Source organism: Crocodylus siamensis, chromosome 1 (genome assembly GCF_052110815.1).
Source record: "Crocodylus siamensis isolate JL-2025a chromosome 1, ASM5211081v1, whole genome shotgun sequence".
NCBI lineage: Eukaryota > Metazoa > Chordata > Crocodylia > Crocodylidae > Crocodylus > Crocodylus siamensis.
The window spans coordinates 399204005-399228945 of NC_143395.1; the positions used below are offsets into that span (position 1 = coordinate 399204005).

Sequence of the window (24941 nt, forward strand, 5' to 3'; positions counted from 1 at the left end):
CAGCTGAAGTAGGGAGCGCTGGCCACAGTGAACAAGGGGCCACTTTTCCCCAGGCTTAGCTTTTCCTGGGCTCCTCCCCTTACCTGAGTTTCCCGCACCGGTACAGCTGAGAAGCCACATGGTCCCAGGCCAGAAGCCCCTGCTGGGGCTTTTACCTAGGGGGGAGCGGGGCCGGGTGGGCCCTGCTGTTGTAGGAGCCCGTCAGGCTCCCCCCTGGGTCCTACTGTCCTTAGTTCCTGTTATTTATTTATTTTACAAGATCCAAAAGACAAATATTAATTTTCTACATTTTTAGGGGCCCCGCAGGCCAGACAGAATGGCCTTGCAGGCCGTATCCAGCCCACGGGCCATATTTTGCCCACCCCTCATCTAGCTGAAAGAAATGCTGCAATTTCCCTGCCTCTACATGCAATTTACCAGCTGTCTTTCAGCAGAGAGAACATGGAAGGTCACAGATATTGGTTCCTCCCACATTCCCTCCGTTGCCAAGGAAAAACAAAATGGATTAGTTGGAAAGGAAAAAAAATGCAGGAAAGTCAGAGGGATATCACTTTGTATTTTAGGAGTCGAGTAGCAGATAAACTGCCACAATCTCATCATTACATTGCACATCCTGGAAACCATACCAGTGAGCTTGGCTGAAAGGTTAGTAAGAGGAATATAGCTACTCACTACACACTGTACCGCAATGGGAAAGAATGCTGCTGGTTACCTCAGCTGCTTTGTCCTGCACAAGCTTCCTTGCATGTTCCTCCTCCTGCAGTTTCTGTTCCAGCTCTTTCATTTTTTTCTAATTAAGATTAATAGGGAAGATATTGTTATTGTTGGAATATATGGCTCTCTTTTTTTTCTTGAATGATAGAATAGGAACTTGAAGAGATTCAGTACATTTGTCCATGCCAAGTAAAGACTCTAGAATCAGAGTAATTTCTGCTGTCTCTATGCAAACAGTACGCTGCATTCTTTATATTTAAATTGAAAGTTTACTGTATTTGCCCATGTCTATCTCCAGAAGTGCCCGAGAGTACAGAACAAGCGACTTGAGAGAGAGAGAGTGTGTGTGTGTGTGTGGGGTGGGGGGCGGTGATCTCCAACAGGGAATAAAAATGGGTTGGCTGCCCTTCTTGAACAATATGAAGAGTCCTAAAAGAGCTGAATGCCCTCACTTTTGTTTTTTTGCATTAAAAAGTGATGTCCCATTCTACTTGCTCTGGAAGACACCGAGCAACTACAGAACTAGCAAGTTGGACAGAATCCAAACTTGATTGTGGAGACCTGATTTTTATTTATGCTATTTCACAGTGTGCAAGTCAGGTTTTCAAGCCCAATTTTGGTCTCTGAAAAATGCAACTTTGACTTATACACTATACCACCTTCTCCTGTGAGTGGTGCCAGGCTTGGTGCTCGACTGGCACAGCCCAGCCAGCAGCGCTCGCAGGGGATGGGGCCACATCAGCCAAGCACTGAACCCAGCACTGCTTGCAGGGGATGAAACTGTGCCAGACCAGCACTAAGCCTGGCCCCATCCCCTGTGAGCAGTGTGGGACTTGGCAGCACCGCTCGTAGTAGATGGGGCCAGGCTTGGTCACAGCCCCATCCCGTTAGCCCATGCCACTTTCAGGGGATGGGTCCGCACCAGCAGAGCCTAGTCCCATCCCCATCCCCTGCAAGCAGCACATCCCCAGCCAAGCACGGAGCCCAGCATTGCTCACAGGGGATGGGGGGCCAGGGCTGAGATCGGCGCTCGGCTGGGGTGCCACTCGCAGGGGCTGGGGCTGGGCTTAGCTACCGCAGCCCCGGCACTACCACTTGCAGGGGATGGGTCTGCACCAACTGAGTGCTGAGCTTGGCCCCAACTTGGAAACCATGCCTATGAAAATCCTAACTTCCAAATGAAGGTCAACCTACACACTGTGAAATACTGTAGTCAGTTAAAAAAAAAAAAAAAAAAAAAAGTATACATAATTAAAAAACAGTAGGTATGTATGTGTGCGCACATGATTTTAAGTCTAGTTCATATTTTAGTTTTTGTGTGTGTGTTAAAATTTACATTTCATTTATTTACATTAAATAAAAAATAGAGTCATCTATAAATATACATATATAAATATAAAATAAAAGTTTATTTTCATTAACACCTGTTAACTCAAACAGTTGAAACAACTGGGGGCAAAAGAAACCACCACATATATTTGAATTTACTGTTTTGACTGAGAGTGGGGGAGAGGGTGGCAGTGGCTGCACACAAAGCAGGGGGGGAGGGGGGGCATGCAGAGCAGTGGCAGCACAAGGTGGTGGGTGGCAGCAAATCTTTCCCCACCATGTGCAAGCTTCCCCCGTTGTGTCCAGCCAGCCAGCCAGCCATTCCAGTTAATAGAGTGTTCCTACAGCTTTTACTACATCTGTAGAGATATAGATATTAGGGCTGTGCAAATCTTTAGTCCCAGATTTGATTTGGCAGAGATTCAGCCTGATTCGGTGGCCGAATCTCTAAATATGAATCAAATCAGAGGGTCTTTCATAGTAGCTAGGGTCATGAGGGACCTGAACAGATCATCTAGCCTGACCCCCTGCCAACAGGCAGGAATGAATGCTGGGTTCACAAGACCACAGCCAGGTGATCATCCAACCTCCTCTTGGATTTGCCCAAGGTAGGGACGAGGACCACTTCCCTGGGAAGTTGGTTCCAGATTTTGGTCCCCCTAACTGTAAAATACTGCCTTCTGATCTCTAACCTAAACCCATTCTCCATCAGCTTATCACCATTGTTCCTTGTCACCCCAGGTGGTGCTGGGGAGAAAAGGGCTCTACCTATTAGCTGTTGATCTCCCCTGAGCTTGTAGGCAGCCACCAGGTCCCCCCTCAGCCTCCTCTTGCTGAGGTTGAACAGGTTCAGGTCCCTCAGTCTCTCCTCATAGGGCCTGTCCTGCTGCCCTCTCACCAAGCAGGTGGCCCTCCTCTGAACCCTCTCCAGGTTGGCCACATCCTTTCTAAAAGTGCGGCACCCAATGCTGGATGCCTCCTGGGTTTGGGGGGGCACCCGGGGTCCCCCAGCAGCCAAGCCAGGAAGGCACAGGGGGCCACCCCTAGCAGACCCAGAAGTGGACCAGAACTACTTCTGGTCCACTTCTGGGTTTGCCGCTGAGCACGTGGAGGGCCCCCCAACACTCCTGTGGGATTCTCCATTTGCCCCAGCATCACAGCGATCACAGTTGCACCTGCTACCTCAAGGTACGTAGAAATTTTTTTTTAAGTTGTGTGTCTGTCTGAATCACTGATTCTCTGAATTAGCATTGAATCTTCAGATTTTGATTTCGGCCAAATCGAATCAGGGACAGTGATCCAAATCAACAAATCGAATTACTGTCCCTGATTCAGGCCAAATCTGAATCAAATAGGGCCCACTTTACCATACCCCTAATAAATATAAAGATTCTAGTAATGAAAATAAGCTTTTTAAAAAAAATTGTTGGGAGACATCAAAATTTACTGTAGGAGAAGGGACTATTTTGTCCAGCTCTTGCAATGACCTTTGCTATAGATTAAAAGCATGCTAATATTAATGACCAACACAAGTCTGATCCAGATCACAAGAGAAATGACCGACCTCTGCTAGGGACTGCATTGCAGTCAGTTTGGTGTATTCTTGTTCCAGCATATCCAGCTTTTCCAACTTAGACTGAACATGCGACTGATCAAGTCTCTCTCTCTCTAATGTGGCCTGGAAGGAGACAAAAGTAAAAAGGCAAAACAATTTTTAAAAGCACAACTCTACTAAATCCTCTACAGATGTCCAAATCGTTATAACAGCCTCACAGTAACAAAACAAGTCACTGATTTCTCTCTCTGTTTGGTGCAACTATGCCTTCAAACAGCATTCAATGACAGGTACCTCATAACCAGAGAAATGTCCTGGAGAATTGACGCAAACGTTAAAAACAAGCATCTTCAATTAGGTATTAGAATCTCCTGAAAAATACTGAAAACAGACATTCAGTAGATCAATGTTGCAATGACTGATTTAAGAGCTGTGGAGGGGCGGGGCAAATACATATTTGGAACAAATTGGGCTAGTTTTTATTTTAGGGCCTAAACTTTAGGTAGCAAGTTTTGAAGAAGAAAAAAAAGTGGCCGTATTGTCATTAATGAGAGTTCTGCCATTATCAATGGAGTTCATAGTTCACCCATATAGCTATAACAAGTAAAAGAAAACGGGAGCAAGGAAGTTATATACAGTGGCACAGCACAACCAAGCAGGTTTCCTCGGAAAATCTGAATTTACCTGTTTGTCCAACAGGCTTGTCTTTTCTTTTTCTGCATGCTCAATCATTTTCCTCATATATTCCAGCTGCTTCTCTAGAAGTCTGCAACGTGATTCAGCAGTTGCCAGTTGGGAAGCCAGTTCTGAAGATATCGGAGACAGTGGAAACGTGAATTCAGTCGTCGTCATCATCTGCTTCCTGCAGCTCTCACAATGTGCTAAGTGCCGTTCCAAAACTAAGCAAGGAACAGTCCCCATCTCAAAATGCTTAGAGTTCAAGTGCTTAAACTTAACTTAAACCTAAAAGTTAATTCAGATTAAAGTAGTGTGTTCTTAAAGGGCAGAAGCTATTCCTGAGCAACACCATGTATAGATACTTAATGCAAATAAGGCTATACCCTCAGGGCGATTTCAAAATGGAGCTATTCCAGAATACATAGATGCAAAATAAATTATTACATACATGTCATGGAACACATGCAACAGGTAGACAAAGTTCTTTGGGCAAGTGTGATATCTTTTATTAGACCAACTAAATAGTTGGAAAAATTGTTCTTTGCAAGCTTTCGGGTACAAACACCCTTCTTTAGGTATAGGGAAAGTCTGCTGGTGTTTTGTGTGCTGTCCTGGGTGGAACAGAAGCCAAAATGTCCATGTCTGAAAAAGGGTGTTTGTGCCCAAAAGCTTACGATGAACAATTTTTCCAACTATTTAGTTGATCTAATAAAAGACATCACATTTACTCAAAGAATCATGTCTGCCTATGTCCTTAGACCAACACAGCTACAACCAACAACTCTGAACACATGCAACAGGCTTTTTCTTTTTCTTTTTTTTCAGTATGGCTAAAGTTACCCCACCCCCATTAGCTCTTCAGGGAGTGAAATTATCTCCTTATCCCCAAATATGTTAGTGACCATTTAGTATAATAGAACCCACATCACCTGTATCTGGTGATCCCCAACCCACTTAGTTCACAATGGTTACCAAATTAAGCAGCAGCAGCTTCCCAGCTGTTTGCCAAAACATTTACTTCAAAGGGTACTACATTCAGCTGTTGCTCATCAGTGGTTCCACCTTGTTACCAAAAACTCATTACCATGGATCTGGGTTTTCTGCTTGCCACGGAAAAAACAGATTTTCTCCTTTAAAGGAGAAAAACGTGGGAAACCACAGGTTTCCCCATGCAGGCTAGCAGAGTTCCAGCCTGCAAGCGGCTGCTTGGGACTGGGGAAGCAGGGGAACAGCAATCAGAGGCAAGGCATGCACTCCAGGGTAGGGGCAGGGACCAGAGGTGACACCTTGAGGCAATGAGGGGGCTTCTCCCCCCACAGATTTGTGCACCCACAGCAGGGCACAGGGCTGCAGCCCAGCTGGACTGATACACAGCTGCCTCAGTGGGACTCCCATGCCAGCTGTGCCACCAGCAGTGTGAGGAGTAATGGACTAGGGGGCATGCTGACCTCACCTCCTCATCGCCAGCCGCTTGCATCCTGAGCCACAGCTCTATCCCAAAGGGGAGATGGGATGGGGAGGGGGACGGTATGGGCAGTCTGAGGGGACAGGTGGCAGCTGGGCCATGGCAATGGGCTAGACCTGTGACCTGACATACAAGCAGCTGGCAGCAGGAGCAGATGAGGGCAGTGAGACCCGCTCCTCATCCTGGTCTATTACTCACACTGCTGCTGGCGCAGGGATCCCAGGCAGTGGCAACGAGTCTTGCCACCCCACTCCACCCTCCCACGCCAGGTCCCACTTGCTGGGCCAGACTGCAGCCCCATGCTCCATTTTGGGCACAAATCTGGGGGGGCACATGCTCCCCAATGCATCACCTATGACATCAACTATGGTCAGGCATCTGCCCTGCCCCTCTCTTCCCCCCCGGACACTGGGGGGCAGCAGGTTGGGAGTGATGGGCACCAGTGGGGATGGGCAATGGGTCAGGAGTGAAGGGCACTGGCGGGCGGGTGGGGAAGGAGTGGGGGCTGTGGCTTGGGAGTGAGGGGCATATCAGTACTTCTCAGTGCTACAAAGCAGCTGCAGGGACAGCTGCAACTTGACCCGTGTCCTGATGAGTGAAGGGGGAGCTCTGATTTTCTATGATAAAAAACCCCACCAAAATACATATTTATAATTTGTTTTAATATAAATGATTGAGGCACTGATAGGCTTCCATATTACTTTAAAACTGTAAATATATCAATAGCCCATTGTGTTCAACTGACACCTAAAACACCGTTTTTAAATCAGAGAATTTAGATTTTTAAACAGAGAAGACCAGGATCCCTGCTCATCACTGACTGGCCTCTAGAGAGACATGACTGCAGCCCATTTAAGACATGAACCTCTTTTGCAAGCTCAGACACAACATTAGAGCCTTGTCCAGACCTTACCCTGTAAGCGAACAAATATTAATCAGTGCTGTTCGGCTTAGTGGAAGTTACATGGTAAAGCGAAAAACCTACTCTGACTGCCCATCACCTGGCACAGCTGACTTGCACTAGAGGCTTGGTGAGCAAGGGTAGGACTAGGAGCTATGGGAAGGACAGGTCTCACTGCCTCTGCTGAGTAAAGTAAGTGCTGCAGCCCCAGTGCCTCCCATTGCCCCTCAGACTGGCTCTGCTCCCAGCTCTAGGGAGCCCATCTGGGGTGAAGGGAATGACACAACGCCTCCCCGCCACCACTTACAGCAGGTCTGCTTCCCAGGAGTAGAGCAAGCCTGTCCAAGATGGAGAGGAGTGGAGGAAGGGGGATGGGGGGCAGCAAGGAGGCAGTGCCCCTCCTGCTCAGACTGGCTCAGTCTGCTCCTGGCAAGATGATGTGCCCCGGCTTCCCTGCTTGTCCACTGCCTCCTGGGATGCTGGAGGACTTTATCTTGGGCAGAAAAGCTGTAGAGTAGCCACAAGTTAATGGAACAGGAGCACATTTAAGCAGATTAGAAATAATCCTGCCCTGAAGTGGCATATTGTTAAACCAAATAATGAGTGCTTTAAACCATTTAAATGGTGTTAACATGCAGCCAGTCCAGGTTTTAAGAGCTCCAGAAGCTGCTTAAAGTTACTGTGTAACAAGGTCCTTAATATACAGCTACAATTCCCCTAGTTAACACCCCTGGGAGGGGGTGGGAAACAAAACAGACAAAACAACCCCACCCCCAACAAATCTACTGTTTAACCCTTTTTGTCACACCCTAAAAGCAAAAGGACAAATACTTGAATGCACATTTAGCTCCCCACCAAAATAATAGAGCATAACATAGATTCTCACCAGCTGGAGGGGGATGGTGTGGTTCAGAAGGTAGTATACAGACTGACAGCACGTCTTCCTGAACTTGTGGAGTCCCATTCCCCTCCTCCCACCCCGCAGTCTTTTCCTTGAGCCTATATTCTATATTAGTAGGTCTCGACCTTTTTTAGATTCAAAGCATCAGACACAAGTCCACAACTTCTATGAACTGAGCAGCACCCCATTTCAAAAATGTATTTATTACAGGTCTTACCTTCAAGCAGAGGGGACAGACAGACAGGGTAGGGGAACAGCTAGGCAGGGAGAGCAAAGCCTGCCCTTGTATCTGCTTATCTCCTCACACCTGAAGCCTGAGGCTACCTTTGTCTGCTTATCTCCTTGCACTTTCTGCGGTATCCTTGAAAGGACCTCAGGGACACAGTAACCCTGTTGATAATCACTGCTTTATATTTATAGATGGCTTATTCTAATATTCTAGTAATTGTTCTTTGAAACTTTTGGAACTGAACTAGTTCTCTTGTGGACTTGGAAGATATAAATTAGCTGGGATTTATGTTCCTGTGAAAGATATACTACAGGGGGAATACTTTCTTATCTCCTTCCCTTTGCCATTGTGGAATGCTGTTCAATATAGCATTTCTTCTCTTCTCTTCCTTCTCCACCTTAGTTCACAGTCACCACTGACTAAGCTGTTTTGTTTTTATAGACTTGTCTAAGAATTTTAATGAAAATATCCATTATAAAACTATTCAATACATTTGGTTAAACTATATCATAGCTATAGCATATAATAATGCTCTGAAATGACCTGGCTCAGCTAGACAAGTGAATTGCTTTCTTTCCTTTGCTAGGAGTCATGTCTAAAAAAAGTTCATTCAGCGGTCACTCAGAAATAGGCTTTTGGGGCCTCTTGCTTTAGCTGCACTTTGTAGCATTGAACAGGTCCCTTGAAAATTATCAGCTCTGGCAACAAGCAATTACTCATATTACCAGACTCAGTCAATTACTCCCTTAACAGACTCAGTCAACAGAAATACACTGTCATTTAACAGAATTCCAATGAGCCACACAACTCAATTCTCATCAAAAGATAAAATATCAAGTTGTTACAGCTGTTACATTAGCCACCATTAGTGTTATCCATAATACATTATTTCTACCTGGCCTGGCCCAATACTAGTGGGCTTGACCAACAAACTTCATTCTACTTTCCTATTCTACTGCTTATGACTAAAATGCAAGGCTAAGCACATGTCATAACTAAGGCTGACACTAGGTCCAAAGTCTACATTCATTGTCATGGCGTTTCAGTCACTGACCACACTGGAGGCCTACAACACAGCTGTTCAGAAAAGCATTGCATTTTAAAATAAAAAAACTGCAGCAAAAGCTGGAGCACCTCAGTGCCTAATCTGAAAACCCTCATTTCTGCAGAGGAAAGAGAAGAAAGGAAGCTAACCCTGCTACGTATCTGGGTTCAAACCTGCTGAACACAGGACAAGGCTACACTTGAGACAAAACAGTCTGCCTGCAGCTTCCATCACTGGTAGCTGTGCAAAGGCTGAAGCAACGCAGATAAATATTTGCAAGTTACCCAGCACAGTCAAGGTCTTAATCGTAAACTATTTTGTTGAATTTCTCCACCTATGCAGGACCCATGAAGTTAACAAATTGTACTTGTACATCTTGGTTGAAAATTCTCCAGTGCTAATACATCTGGGTTAAGTTGGCTGGTGCTTGCTCTGATATTGCTTTGTTACCATGCAAAAGATAAATGCAAACAAACCTTGATTTTGCTTTGACACCTCAGTCTTGGATTGCTCCCTCTGTTGAATTTGTTCAGTTAGCACTTTCTTATAGTCAGCTGTTTCTCTGCTTAGATGCTTCACGTTCTCCTCTGCCTGCATGCGTTCCAGCTCCAACCGGCGAATTTTTTCCTGGAGATTCTTCAAAGCAGAAAGGATTGCTGCAATTGACCCAAAATGATTAGAAATTCTTATCACACATCAACCAAAGGCACTGCCTCAGGTTGTTATGGATCTACCAGCGAATGCTTAGCCACCATCTCCAGATCCGTTATTCCCCCCAAAATGTTAACTGGCTTTAGGAGAAGTTTCACCTTGATAATTGCACATCCATGGAATTGTTGAGGCTGTGGCTCACTGGCTTCAATTAAATGTTTCAGAAGGAGCTGCATTTTAAAGCATCTTGTTCAAAGGTTGGGGCAGATAGTGGGATCTTGGGCTCTGGCTCTTAACACTGCAAATATTACTGGTTATCTTTCTGGGCTGCTGATCCTTTCCCACTGGCACTTGACACCTGCTTGGTAACTGTATCTAGTACCCAACCACAACACAGAAGAGTCCTGTGTAAATTAATGGGAACAATAAATATACTGAATGCATCTCATTTCACTGGAAACTGGTAAGGAACTTCAGCACCTAGCTAGCAGTTGAGATGAAAAGCTGGTACTCCTCTGTGCACTGAGCAAATAAGTCTGATTTTAAAGCACACAGTAGCATTTTGGCATGGCCACAAACCCCACCAATGCATTAGTTGTACTGTGAGTGCTCACTGAACCAGAAAGGATGAGAGAGAAGAGCTGTAAAACCCTCTTGTCCCAAGGGCTCCTCTGTTCTCCTAACCTACCCTTATGGATGCCACATTTGTAGGACTCTTCCACTCTTGTTTCTGCACCAGTTCTCTTTCCTCCCCATTCAATTCGACTCCCATATGCCATGCGACCACCATTCTCTTAATCCCAACCCACCCTTTAACATTAACCCTCAAAACTGCCTTCAACTAACCCCAAGGCAGTTATAACAGAATGAGCAACACATTACCAGCAGATGGACCAACTGCAATCTAATGCATTTATGTCATTCAGAAATACTGTATACTCCTGCAATGGACACACAACCTATCAAGAGTCTAGCTAAAACACCATACATAACACCTATGCAAAAAATATCTCCAGATTTCTATTGCTGAAATCACAGTAGCGCAATAGCCTAAGACTGAAACCCACAGGCTGCATCCACACGTGTGGATGCTTGGTTCCCCAAGGAAAACAAGCAGCAGGACACCTTGTGCCACCGCTACTTGTCCCTTGGGAATGCCTGTGCCACACATCTTGTGACATGTGGCAGGTTACCGTGGGTGGGGTGGAAGAGGCTGGGGCCAGTACTGGGCTGGCCCCCGCAGCCTTACCTGGGGTCCTGGGCACCTCCTGGGGCTGTAGCAATAGCAATCCTGCTGCGCAGAGCCTGGCTGGCAGCTGGAGTGCATCTCCAGCTGGCCAGGTTCTGGTTTTGAGCAGCGCATGCTGCCCTTGCGTGCACTGCTCCACTTTTTTTTCCCCATGGGTTTTTCTGACCTGTGGATATCCAGGGGTCAGCTCCTGTCCCCCCTATGGTGTTCCCTTGAAGCAGAGAGAACAACTGAATGTGAGTACTGCACAGCTGTGCTCATCTGGATGCAGCCACAGTGAAGCAAAGAAAGAATGCACCTTTAATAAAAGATTTGTGCATTTGGGAGTAAGATTACTACACCCAGAAAGGGGTATTAGTATTTCAGGAAAAAGTCCTGGAAAAGAAAGAGCAGTTAGTAAACTGAGTTTTGCAACAGCTGACAAATTCCAAAGTGAATTATTTATGCATGGGAGAATGAGTGAAGAACTTTGTGGTCCTCAAAGTAGCTATGATAATTGTGTGGGTGAATATTTGTGTGACAACTATACAATCCTTAGCAATTAGAAGTCATGGGCAAGAACAAATGTAGTAAAATATTCAGGTAGCTGCACAGTTGAAGTGCAGAGTTATAGACAGCATAACTCTTCCACAACTGACAGCAGGATGCTAGATTACCATATTTACTTGAATCTAAAAGGAGGAATTCTCCCCCATTTAATGAGGAAAAATTCCCTCATCCTGGATTTGAGTATGGGGGTGAGGTGAAGCAACTATAGCCACTCGTCCCAACTTCATTTCTGTTCCCCAGCAGCCTCTGCTTCTCCCTCCCCACTGCCTCTTACCCTCCAGGTCTAACCCCTGCTCCAGCTATGTAGCAGCAGCAGCTGCAATGGTGGCAGCAGCTCTGGTCCCAGCCTCCTCTGGGACCGAAGCTGCTGCTTGGAGTGGTAGGGCATAGAGCGCATGGTTGCTCCAGTACCTGGGCTGGAACAGGACCAAAGCTGGAGGGTAAGCATGCCCTGCTGCAACAGTTGGCAGGACAAATTTAAAGACATCCTGCCAATAATTAGATTCTACACATGGAAAATTATAATAAATGTATACTGTTTCCATACATAGAATCTAATTATTGGGGAGTTGCCCTGAAGTCAAAGTCACCTTGGATTCAAGTAAGAACAAGATTCTAAAGTTGTGCCAAGCACCTTTACAGCTTTAAAAAATAAATCTTCAGAACCATTAAAGCAACTGCATCCTATTTCTGCCAAATTGCCAGGCTATGTTCCAAATTTCTCATTTTTCAACAATGAAAGCTGGAATAAGATGCACACTTTGGTTTCAGTTTGTGATTATACCGTATATGGCACCAGCAAGAAACATGGCTTCATCAATAATTAGCAGGAGAGCACCCTTTCTCTACACTTGAACATTCTTATATTTCAGCTATCTGTTCCCTAATTAGATATCAGCAGCATGTTCAAGCCAGAGCACATACATTTTAAATGCCACTCCACTTCCCCAGTCAGACCCACACTACAATCACGTTATGTTATAACCTGGAGTATGAATGTTCATTACCTCCCCTTTTTTCCATCTCCCATCTAGTAAAGCTCTTTACCTTCCACCCCTCCCTACAGTGCTGATGTCACTTCATCTCATCCCCCCTCATGCTTTAAAAGCTTTTGCCATGTCCTTGGAGTTTCTTGGGCAATTCTTACACTTTTATTTTTTATCCCTGGAACATCTCCCCCAGCTTCCAGACACCAAACCTCCCCCTCATCTACAAAACTATTCTACAGTAAAACCTTCTGAGCTCAAAGAAACCCCTAATTACTGATAAGGAGAGGTGACATTACTCATAGGACTCTGTGAAATGCTATTAGCCAGCTATCCATCCACTAAGGCAGGGGGCCCCAGACTGTGGCACGCAAGACATCTCTGGGGGGAATGCAGGAGAAATTGTGTAATGGCAGATTTAATTTTCATTTTAACAATAATTGACATTTAAGGGGTTAAAATGTAAAATGGATGCTGGTAGGGGTATGTGGGCAGCTGGTAAATCTGGAAGATGGTATGCAATAAGAAAAAAAGTTGGGGAACCTTTGCACTAAGAACTGTGTTGCTCCTACCTAGGAAAACTGAACTGGCTCAGGAGGCAAGACATTCTCCCACAGTGGGATCCCAGCTATGGAGCAAAAGCTAAACTCAGTTGTCCACTTCAAACAAACACCTTGTTTATTTAACCTTTCCCTGGACAAATCCCTTTCAGGTGAATCAAGTGAGGAAATTAGGAGAATAAAGCAAGAAAGGAAAAAAAAAAAAAAAAAAGAAAGAAAGAGGAGAAATTACAAGGAAAATGAGGAATGTGTTACAGGATACTTAGAACTCCTGACAGAAGCTTTAGAAACATCCAAGACAGACAGGATTTGGCTGGATTTATATATTATTACCTCTGCTGTTACTTTCTGGATATGGTACTACTGGTCTCCCAGGGGTGTGCAGCAGATCAGAATTAATGAAGGGCTTGTGCTTGGGATAGTCTACAAATGAAGCTGAGGAGAGTCCACCTGTGAGTGATGCAGATTTACCACTTCCTTGGAACATACCCTGAAAATGAAGCACAGTTGTTACTTGGAGTCCTCTTTTCGCAGACACCAGTTGCAACAAGCAGAGAGAACAAGATGTGATGTTAATTATAATTAATCGCTGAAGAGGCTGATTACATGTCCTATGAAGAGCCCAAAAAGGGGAGCAGAGAAGCTCTCACCCTCAAATGCAGCATGTTTCTCTTCATCCTCAACTCTTCCCTGTTCCTGATGAAGTGAGCTGCGGCTCACAGCAGCTTGTGCATTTTTCATTTAATCTGTCTATAAGGTGGACCTCTTTCTTACCAATTCTTGATGGATGAACAAAGACAACAACAGTTTCATTTTTTGTCAGAAGCTACCACTGCAGATTTTCTTTACCACAATTTTGGCTACAAGCATCATTTTAAACCTAACTGAACTTAAAATAGCCTCTGATGTAACCAGACAAATTTGTTCTTCGGTTCCATTCCATAGTTTCCAATTTCCAGGATTTGGCTGATTTCTATTTACTTGTAGGAACTCATACGGGAGTCTTTTCCTTAGAGAATATGCATGGTGTGTGGTGAAAATTTGAATACACTCCACTGTACTTAAGGTTTCTGCTATACGTTTGGCATAGAGGATTTAAGTAAAACGCTGGTATTACATCTCCTAAATGAACACACAAGCTCCTTGCAGGCATTAAAAAACAAAACAAACCCCAAAAACAAACCAACAAACAAAAAACAATACAGCATTTCACATGCTGAGCTCAGTGCATGCCCAGAAGAGGCACCATGTTAGTTGAAGCCAGCTCACCTGACCTGTATAGGTTGGGTGCTTTAGTTGGGCTTTTTTGGGACTTTTATCTAATAAAGTGATAAAAGTGCCAAAAAGCTCTGTTGAAGAGCCTCATCTATACAGATGCTGCAGAGCCAAGTTGAAGCAACAAGCTGCTGCTTCTGGTAAAACATGTTTTTTTGGTTTTTGTTGTTTAACGTCTGCAAGCAGCCTATTGTTTCAGTTGTTATTGCTTAACGATGGGTGCAGCAATAACAAAATAAATGCATGCAACTGGATATCAGAAAGGTGGCCTTTTTAACCTCCTATAGTTTTCCACTAAATATTTATTTTAGAAATCATGTGACAATTTGAAAAACCTGCCAGTTCTAGTGCTACCTGAGTTTTGCTACCACTAGTGTTTGCTTGCTTTTTAAGGGGGGAAAACATTTACGTCTTCAATTAAGTATGGAGCCAGAAACTCGTATCACACAGCATCATGTAGAGCCACTTAAAGCACTACAAGGAAGAATTTCAGGAGGTGAGAAAGGAAAAAAGAAAAGAAAATCCTAAGGTGATGCCAGTCTCAATCATAACCAAATCTCACTGTAAAAGAAATGTGGTTCATCAATATCAGAAAGCACTAAAATTAAGAAATGATGATTAAGGTTAGAGCTACATTATGATAGTGTGCAAGCACAATGTACAGAATTGTGAAATTGAACTACGAGTCATACAGACAACTTGGATTCTCACCTCTCCTTGCCCCAATATTTATTAATAGCAGAAACAGGACTAATCTCAGAAGGAAAGCAGATACAAGCCTGTAAGTGCCACTGGAATATATGCCTTTGGGAATATATTCAGCAGTCCAGCCAGCACACATGGATTACATACAGACACATTAACATCCAGCATATAGGGAACCCCTTTAGTAGTCAGTTAAACATGTTCGCAAACAGGAAACCTGGAACAAAGTATAAATAAAGAATATAGTAAATGACTAAATGCCATCAGACCAACAGCATCCATTAGCTTCCCCCCCACCCTTTTTAGACAGTCTATTTAAACTTAATAACACTGTAATATAAAGCAAAATAAATATTTGCCACCCTCACTCTGAGCTGTATGTTGTTTAGGCAATTTTGGCCACTGGCTACATACACTAAATCTGAATGTTGCAAAGCAGGGTCAATATAGACACCTGCTTGGGATCAATGTTGACAAACATCCTGCCAAGTATTAACCACGGTATTCCTTAGACAAACATTCCTTGCCACACTCTAAATTGCTACACTCCATGCTGCCAAATAGGGTTTACTTATGAATGTTTCCTATGATACTCTGCAAGTCAACAGGACTGGGCTGTTCCAGATGTTTTGCAATTTACTGACAAATAGCAAATTGGATTTCAAATTAAAACGTTCAAGATACAGCTGGTAAAACAGCCAAAATACACAACTGACCACCATAACCACACAACCCAGAAAAACTCAGTTATCATGATAGCCTGGCCCTGCCTCTTGCATAAGATTTGCTTAGTTCTTTTAGGCCTGAATCCTGATTTTTTAACTTATTACAGAAGACAGCCCCTTTATACATATTTCAGGATATTCAACCCAAGGGTACATGGATGTACATGAACATTTTTGGGGGAGGAAGGGGGAGGGGGTACCATATCCAAATCCATCTTCTGCCTCTCACGTACCCTGATAGAAGTTTACCAAATACCCCATTATAAGAAATTGTTTTAGAGTTACAATCTAAAACAGAACATTCCCTGAAACTAACGTTTTCTAACTAACTAACTGGAGCAACTGAAATAAAAATAAATTAAATCAAGATGTACCCATATAAACAAGAGAGAAAACATACACTGATGAACTGGATTTATCTAGGCCAGGGACGGGCAATTATTTTGAGCGGAGGGCCACTTACTCAGTTTTGGCAGGCTGTCAAGGGCCACATAGGTAGTCCCGCCCCTTTACAGCTACCCCACCCCTTGACAGGTGTCCCGCCCCCGGTCACCATCTTGGGACCAACATCCCAATGTCTTGAGACCACTGTCCCAGGGTCAGCACTGGTGCGGCTCAAAGTGGGGCACAGGCTGGCAGGGGTCTGTGGAGCTGGGCTGGGCTGCACCAGCAGGGAGAGGGGAGCTGGCCCAGCTCCACAGAGCCCCTGCCAGCTAGGATCCCGCGCTCCTGCCACCCTGTTCTGGGCCCCCACTGGCACTGGCCCCAGGACACCAGTGCGGGCCCTGTGCTCCCACTGGCCCCCCAGCCCTGTGGTACAGGCGGGGGGCAGCGCACAGTCCCGACCCTCTGCTTGCCAGCAGGGAAGAAGCTCGTGCTGAGCATGGGGAAAAGCGGACCCTCACCTGCCCCAAGTTCGGCGCCCCACATTACAGGTGCTCGCAGCCCATGTGGGGCTGTCCGGAGCAGGCACAGACAGCCCCAGGCAGGTTGTGAGCAGCTGCAGTGCGGGGCACTGGCCATGGGGTGGGCGAGGGGCCACTTTTCCCAGCACTCAGTATCAGCTTGTAACCCCCCCCCCCACTGCCAACCTGATCTAGGCTGTACAGTAACTACATAAGTCTATGAAGTAATATAGAAGAAAAAAGGAGGAAGAGACTAGGAATTTCATAGATTTCGTAGACATTAGGGCTGGAAGGGACCTCAGAAGATCATTGAGACCAGCCCCCTGCCCAAAGGTCATAGAATTCCAGCAGGATAAGCATCCAATTTACTCTTGAAGGTGTTCAATGTAGGTGCTTGAACCACCTCCGCTGGCAGACTGTTCCAGACCTTGGGGGCTCAGACAGTAAAGAAATTCTTCCTTATGTCCAGCCTGAAACAGTCTTGTAGTAGTTTATGACCGTTTGACCTCGTCATCCCTTGGGATGCCTCTGGTGAACAAACATTCCCCCAGATCCTGGTGGTCACCCCTAATAAACTTACAGGTGCCCATCAGATTACCCCTGAGCCTGCGCTTTTTTAGGCTAACGAGCCCCATGGCTCTCAGCCTGTCATCGTAAGGTCTGTTTTCCTGACCACCGATCATGCGCGTGGCTGTTCTCTGGACTCTCTCAAGCTTCTCCACATCCTTTTTGAATTGTGGAGCCCAAAACTGGATGCATTACTCCAGCTGCGGCCTCACCAAGACTGAGTGCAAGGGGAGAATGACGTCCTGGGATTTGCTTGAGAAGCATCTATGGACGCAAGTCAGCGTTTTGGTCGCTTTAGTAGCCACAGCATCTCATTGCAGGCTCATGTTCATCTTGTGGTCAATCATGACCCCCAAGTCTCTTTCATCCATAGTGCTAGCTAGAGTAGCACTGCTGAGCCAATAAGGATGCTGCAGGTTTTTCTTCCCAAGATGGGGAACCTTGCATTTTTCAGTTAAACACGATCAGGTTCTCGTCTTGCCCATTTGCTGAGCTTGTCCAGGTCAGCCTGGATCACCCACCTATCTTCTGGTGTGGATGCTTTCCCCCAAAGTTTGGTGTCATCGGCCAACTTGGTCAGTCCACTCCTAACTCCAATGTCCACATCATTAATGAAGATGTTGAACAATATGGGTCCAAGGACAGAGCCTTGGGGGACCCCACTGGTCACAGGACACCATGATGAGTGACTGCCATCAATTACTACCCTCTGGGTCCGACCATGGAGCCAATTTCCCAGCCAGTGGATCGTGGTGAACCCAAGGCCACAACTGGCCAGTTTTGCTCAGAGGTGATTATGGGATACCAGATAAAAGGCTTTTTTGAAGTCAAGATATATGACATCAAGCTCTTCTTCCTTGTCCAGGTGATAGGTCACCTGGTCATAGAACGAAATGAGATTGGTCAAGCAATAACCACCTGCAAGAAACCCAAGCTGGCTATCCCTTAGGATGTTGGTGTCAGCCAGTCCATTAAGGATGGCCTCTAATAAACTTTTCTAAGATCTTCCCCGGGATAGAAGTCAGGCTGAGAGGCCTATAGTTAGCCAGATCCACTTTCCTCCCTTTCTTGAAGATTGGCACCATGCTGGCCTTTTTCCAGTCTTTAGGCACTACACCAGAATGCCAGGAGTTTTCAAAGATCCGTGCCAGGGGCTGGGCTATGACGCTCACCAGCTCCTTGAGTACCCTGGAGTGTAGATTGTCAGGACCGGCTGATTTGAAGATATCCAGCTTCTCAAGGTGTTCCTTCACAAGGTCAGCATTAATGGAGGGCAGGGGATCTCCCTCACCCAGACCTCCCTGTCCTGTAGCGGGCATGGGCATCCCATGGGACTGATGAAAACTGACGCAAAGTACCCATTTAATAGGTTGGCTTTTTCCTGGGTATCAGTCGTCAGTTGCCCCATCTGGTTCAGCAGGGGTCCAGTGTTGCCCTTGCTTTTCCTCCGGCTTCCCACACAGCTGAAAAAGGACTTTTTATTGTCCCTGATGCTCAAAGCTAGTTGGAGTTCAGTTGCAGCCTTGGCTTTCCTGGTTTGCTCCCTGCAGGACCGGACCAGTGCAGAATAATCCTCCTTGGAGGTGAATCCTGTCCTCCATCCTTTGTAGGCCTTTCTTTTTAGTCTCAGGAGGTCTGCTAGGTCCCTGGAGAGGCAGGGAAGCTGCTGTGTCCTCTTGCTGCCTTTCCTCTGAGATGTAATAGACTTAGCTTGTGCATTGAGGATTGCTCCCTTGAGGAGCAACCACTCTTCTTGAACTCCCCTCTCCCTGGGGTCATGGTCCCTTAGGGCCTCACTGACAAGCCTCCTGAGCCTGTTAAATTTGGCTTTTCTGAAGTCAAGGACTTCTGTGTTGCTGACTTGCCAGCTTTAGGGCGAATGGTGAAGGTGATCAGTTCGTGGTCACTGTCACCCAGCTTCCCATCAATCACTAGGTCGCCGATTAGGTCATCCCCAGTAGCCAGTACCAGGTCGAGCAGTGCATTGCCTCTTGTTGGCCCATAGACTTCTTGAGTCAGGTAGAGGACATCCACACACAAGAGGAAGCTTTGCGACCACTCAGTTTTTGCCGAGCGATTCTCCCACGAGATGTCCAGGTAATTGAAATCACCCATGACAACCATGGTCCTGGAGCATGCGGCCTCAGTCAGTTCCCAGGGAAACTCCTGATCAAGATCAGGACTTTGGATGGGAGGTATGTAGCAGACTCCCACCACTGTGTCCCCTGTGCCATATTCCCCACGATTTTAACCCAGAGGGTCTCCAGTCATCCACCCTGCTCACCAAGATCAGCTTGCAGGGACGTGTCGCTTTCCTTAACATAGAGAACTACACCCCGGCCCCTTTTAGCTACACGATCTCTCCTGTACAGGGTATAGCCATCAATACCTGTGGTCCAGTCATGGGTGGAATCCCACCAGGTCTCCATTATCCCCATGACATAATTATTTGCATTGAGCAGGAGGGCAAGCTCCTCCTGCTTATTCCCCAAGCTCCTGGCATTTGTGTACAGGCAGGCAGGTGTCTCCTTGGGGGCTCTTGCCTTGCCCACAGATTGTACCAGGGCTGGGGCAGGGGTGGGCTCCCTTAAGTGCCTTGGCCTGCTGGCTTTGCAAGGGTTGCTCAGCAGGCCAGCAGTGGCAGTAGTCCCCCCGTCCTCCGATGGGCTTAGTTTAAAGCCTGGTGGAGCAGGTCAGCCAGTCTGGCTGAGAAGAGCCTCCTCCCAAGGGGAGAGAGGTGGAGGCCATCTCTTCCCAGCAGCTCGCTGCCTCTCTCGCCCAAGAGTGGGCTGTGGTCATGGAAGCCAAAGCCTTCCCCATGACACCAGCACCACAGTCTTTGGTTCACTATGTGGATCCTCCTCCCCCTCCACAGCCCATACCCCGAGACTGGGAGGATTGAAGAAAATACCACCTATGCTCCCAAACCTTTAAGCCCCACTCCCAAATCCCTGTAGCACCTCATGACCCGGCTGGGAGCACTCTGAGCCATGTCATTGGTGCCCACATGAATAAGGAGCATGGGATAGTGGTCTGGAGGAGCTTTGGGATCTTCTCCGCAATGTCCTGGATGCGGGCCCCCAGGAAGCAGGAGACTTCCTGGGCTAAGAGGTCGGGGTGGCAGATTGCCCCTTCAGTCCCCCTCAGGATGGAGTCTCCCACAACAAACACCTTAAGTTTCTTCTGGGGGAGAGTGGGGGTGGTAGCTGCAGTTGAGCCTGTGTTACCTGTGGAAGCTGGCAACTCAGCAGGCTCTGCTAGAGCAGCAAGAGGTGTGTACCTGTTGCTAAGCTCTGAAAGGGCAGGAGCCTTGGTGCGGTAGGCCTTATAGCCCTTGACCACCTTGGTCCATGCCCCTGACTGTACAGAGTGGGAGGTCCCAGAGTCCTCCTTTGTCCTGGAGGGAGACTGTGGTCTACCCTCCGGCTCCTCCAGACATTCTCCAGAAGAAGGGCCTGGCAGTAGGAGTCGATCACAGTTCCCAATGGCTCGCAGTCTCTGGACTGTGGCCCAGAGCTCTTCCAGCTGGCATGCCAGAGACCCCAAAAGGGAACAAACCCCACAAGGGGAGGTGGCCATGCTCCTGGGCCCCAGAGCCTGAAAAAGTAACAGGCAGCCCCTGCAGCCGAGAGCCAGGGGCTCCATCTGCAAGGATCCTGGAACCATAGGCACCATCTGGGTGGCCATCTCTGAGGTGCCGGGGGGGGGGCCGCAGAGCCTGAGGGGACCCTTGGAGTGCAGCACATGCCCATCCGTATCATGCCTCTGGTAGGCTGAGGCTGAGGACGAGTCACCCCATGAGGTGTTAGCAATCTATCGCATGTGAAGCCACTACATCCAGCCTGCAGAGTTGGGGCTCCTCCCCAGTGCACCTGGGGAGTCGGAAGAGGAGTGTGGCAGCAGGTGCTGGGTCCTTGCACCAGCTCATCTAGGAGACTCAGCAGGGTCACTCAGCTACACTGCCAAAAAATATCCACAGAATCACAGAAAATGAGGGTTGGGAGGGATCTCAGAAGGTCATCTAATACAGCCAGCTCTCCTGGACTCCTCCCCCTCTCAGACAGGCTTCCCAAGGGATCCTGCCCATGAGTTCCCTGAGCAAATTCAAGTCTGCTTTTCTGAAGTCCAGGATTACCCTGCTGCTCTCCATCCTTCCTTTCCTCAGTATCCTGAGCTCAATCATCTCAAGGTCACTCCTGCCCAAGTTGCCATCTACTGGTACATTCCCCACCAATTCTTCCCAGTTTGTGAGCTCCAGATCAAGAAGAGCCTGGCCCCTCGCTGGCCGCTCCAGCACTTGCACCAGGAACTTGTCCCCATCACTCTCCAAAAACTTCCCAGATTGCCTGCACACTGATGTACTGACCTCCCAGCAGATGACAGGGTGATTGAAATCCCCACCATGAGAGCTAGGGCTTATGACTGGGAAACTTCCGCTAGCTGTTTGAAGGAAGCCTCACTTACCACCTCCCCTTGGTCTGGCGGTCTATCATAGATACCCACTACAACATTTTGTAGGTTTTACCTGCTGGATGGGGTTGTGTAGAGCTGTGAAAATAACTGATCTTGCAGTCAGAAAAATATTCTGACTTGCTATTTCGTTCTTTCTAGTTAACTTGAGATAAAATTTCCAAACCCTGCCCCCCGCCCCTGTGTCAAGGCACTTAATTTAGAAAATGCTGAACAAAAACAATTTTATCATTCAAAAATATTATTCTGGCTGGAGCAATTTGATAGAGTCATGAATAGTGTTGATTAATCTAAATGTGCATTTTTCACTGAACAAAATATTCAACCAAAACCTTTTACCCAACTCTGCTCGCGTGAACTCTTACTGTAAATAAGACTAATCCACTTCAATTCATGCTCTTATTCAGAGCCTTAGTGGAAAAAAAAATCAAGTAATTAGCGTTACTCAGAAAGGAGTACAAGGTCAGAGCACTCATCATACAAGTATAACCAAGTTTATAAGCTTCCTAAATAGCTTGTTCCTACAAGCTCTTAGTAGTTTAATTGACAACATGCAACTGAGCTCTGACAGCAAGAGAAAAGGTGTCAGTGCCAGTAACAAGCACACAATGCCCCATAATTGTTTCACTATTTGATTTCACATAATGTATTATTTGCATTTTGAAAGTGTGTGAAGTGTGGGCTTCAGCCCAGTTCACTATCAGCATGCTTCCCTTTCTGAGAGAGTGGGTACAGGAAACCCGTGAGTGGCCAGTTTCAATTTTTAAGACCCACTTGCTAATAGTTTTTTTGAAAGGGAACAGTTTGTTCTCAGCTGTCTCGATGCACACAAGGTAAACAGAATTAAGAACAGAAGCCCTGTCTAGTTTTTGGCCTACAGGACATGTGGGGCCACATCCAGTCTCCCACCAGCTCACTGCTGCAGGTGGAAAGCTGAGGCTAGGGAAAAGTGACAGTAAGACAGAACTGAGCAAGGTTACAGTCTTAGCAGAGTTACCACTACCCTTTGGCCAAGAAAAGAAGATACGCTTTTTATCTCATGGGCCACTGCCAGCAGTTCTCATAGAGAGGCTTACACACTCCTTACTCCCAGACCACATACTTATATCGCTAGGGAGGAACTGCTAAAAACAAATGCAGCTGCCTGCAAAACCAGCAGGCCTGGCTTCTGAGAGCTATAATGTCAGGGAAAGGCAGCGGGCCATTTCTTCTTGGGGAGGCCAGGTATTTTTTTAATGAGCTCTTTGAGTCAGTTGGTACTGGCAGTGACTTTCCCTCCCCAAGGGATTGTTGTTTGGAACATGTCGGCACACCACAGACTTCAGATTAGACATGGGAATAGGAACCTTGGGTCCTGTTATATGTTACTTTGTGAGCTGCACACCTGGCCATAGGCATTAGTGCTAGTTCACATGTGGAGCAGTCCCACTTCAGGCCAGCAGGGGCCCGGAGGACTGAAAGGTAGGAATCTGCCCTACCTCCATTGCAGGCTCCCTACTCTGGTAGTTTCCCAGGTATCTGCCCTGGGGGGGCAGGCAGGGAAGAGTTAACATGCCCGCCCAGTTCCCAGGCCCTGCTGCTCTTCTCTAGGCTGAGTCTGGCCCAGACAATGGCAAGGTTAATCCTCCCCTGCCTGTTCCCCTGGGAGAGACACCGGGGCAGCCACAAGTAAGAAGGGGGCAGTGAGTGGAGATCTGGGAAGGTGTGGGTTGGGCAATGGGTTTGATGCAGGGGCAGGAGCATTATTTACACTAAGGTATAGCCTAGATAGGCTTTGAACCACAGAGCATGGGCTTAAAACCAGTTTTAGGTGTTAATGTGCAACCAATGCAGGTGTTAAGAGCTCCAGGAGCCACCCAAAATTACTCTGTAACAAGGTCCTTGTTGAATAAAAGCTTAAAAAAGAAGGAATCATAAAATATAGGGAAAGGAAAGGCCTCCATGGCCAGGTGCAGCTTCCTACAGCCTGGGCTGACTGTGGCATGCCAAGCAAAATGGCCTTGTGTGCCCTGCTCTGGCATGCATGTTGGGGGTGGGGGAGGGAGTTGCCAACTCCTGTACTAGAAGATATTCTGGAGATGTTGCTCCCCCATTTTTCTTCCCCCTCAGCTGGGAGTCTGCTTCCTTTCTCCATCAGAGCATGAGGCAAGGGAGAAGAAAGGGCCCTGCTCTCTGCTCTGAGAAAAGCTGGTGAGAAATCAGCTCAGGAGAGCGGGATAGTAATAACACCAAAGTTCTAGGCTTAACCCCTGGTTGGCTAAGATTGGTGGTTTTCAACCTTTTTATTATTATTATTGTTATTTGCAGACCCTTATAAAGTTTGAATGGAGGTGTGGACCCCACTGAACTGTAAGTGTGGATAGTCACATAATGTTGATTGATCACATTCATAAAATCATAGAAAACTAGCCCCAACTAGATCATCCCAGCCAAAACTTTGTCAAGCCAGGAACTGAAAACCTCCAAGGATGGAGATCCCACAACCTCTCCGGATAACCTGTTCCAGTTTTTTACTACCCCCCAGTGAGAAAATTCTTCCTAATAATTTCAACCTAAACTTCCCTTGCTGCAACTTGAGACCCGTGCTCAGGGGTGGGCAAAATGCGGCCTGTGGGCTGGATGCGGCCTGCCAGGCCCTTCCATCTGGCTCGCGGGGCACCTAAAAATTTTAGAAAGTTAATATTTATCTGCCCCTGGCTGCCTGTCCTGTGGTGCTCAATGACTTGCCAAAACTCAATAAGCGACCCTCTGCCCAAAATAATTGCCCGGCCCTGCCACTGCTCCTTGTTCTGTCTTCTGCCACCGCTGGGAACAGTCCAGCTCCATCCTTTTTCAAACACCCCTTCAGATAGTTGAAGGTTACTATTAAGTTCCTTCTCGGACTCTTCTTTTCTAAACTAAATAAGCCGAGTTCCTTCAGCCTCTCCTCAGAAATCATGTCACCCAGCTCCAAACCCTCGCTGCAGTTCGGACGCTTCCCGCCTCCACAGGCCCTTCGGGATGCCCCGGGACCCACCCGCCAGCAGCCGGGTGGCAACAGCCCGAGCTTCAGGCCCCGCCGGCGTCCCGCAGTCCCTCACCGTGTGTTGCGGGTCCCCGGCCGCCGCCGCCATAGCTGTGCGCGCGGGGGTGCGTGTCCCTTTAAGACCGTGGCGCCCATGCAAAAGGCAGCGCCCGGGACAGCTCCGCGCGCACCAGAGGCCTCGTGACTGACATCGCAGCCAACCAATGGAGGAGTTCAGAGCGTATTTCCTCGCGGCTAATCCCGCCCCCAATGAAGACAAAGCTTTGGCGTCATAAAGCCGGCCCCTGGCGTATGACTGACAGCTGAGCTGCCCAATAGGAAGATGAAGGAGGGGGGCTCACAGGGGGCACGGGGTGAAGCCAACGGCGCGGGCGGCTTCGCTCGCTACGCGCCTGCGCAGGAGCGGATTCGCGCCGGAAGAAGAGGCCGGGTCGTTGCCCGGCAGCCCTCACCCTCC

At 47.2% G+C, this 24941-nt stretch overlaps 1 protein-coding gene across 6 annotated transcripts in view; it reads right to left on the bottom strand.

Annotated features, from left to right (window-relative positions):
• CEP57 (centrosomal protein 57) overlaps nucleotides 1-24699 on the bottom strand; it is a 30901-nt gene extending 6202 nt beyond the window's left edge. Inside the window, exons 1-7 of one of the 6 annotated variants that reach the window (XM_090030340.1) lie at nucleotides 24540-24644; nucleotides 14799-15009; nucleotides 13146-13302; nucleotides 9294-9473; nucleotides 4283-4497; nucleotides 3608-3721; nucleotides 713-790 (exon numbers count right to left, since the gene is read on the bottom strand). In XM_090030340.1, coding sequence (XP_089886466.1) covers nucleotides 713-790; nucleotides 3608-3721; nucleotides 4283-4497; nucleotides 9294-9473; nucleotides 13146-13299 — 741 coding nt within the window. In that variant the 5' untranslated portion in view covers nucleotides 13300-13302; nucleotides 14799-15009; nucleotides 24540-24644. Of the gene's footprint in view, nucleotides 1-712; nucleotides 791-3607; nucleotides 3722-4282; nucleotides 4498-9293; nucleotides 9474-9626; nucleotides 9818-13145; nucleotides 13303-14798; nucleotides 15010-24539 lie in introns of those variants that run through there. The other 5 variants (XM_090030379.1, XM_090030347.1, XM_090030366.1 and 2 more) reach the window with 5 other exon arrangements.
• Nucleotides 24700-24941: the final 242 nt, after the last annotated feature.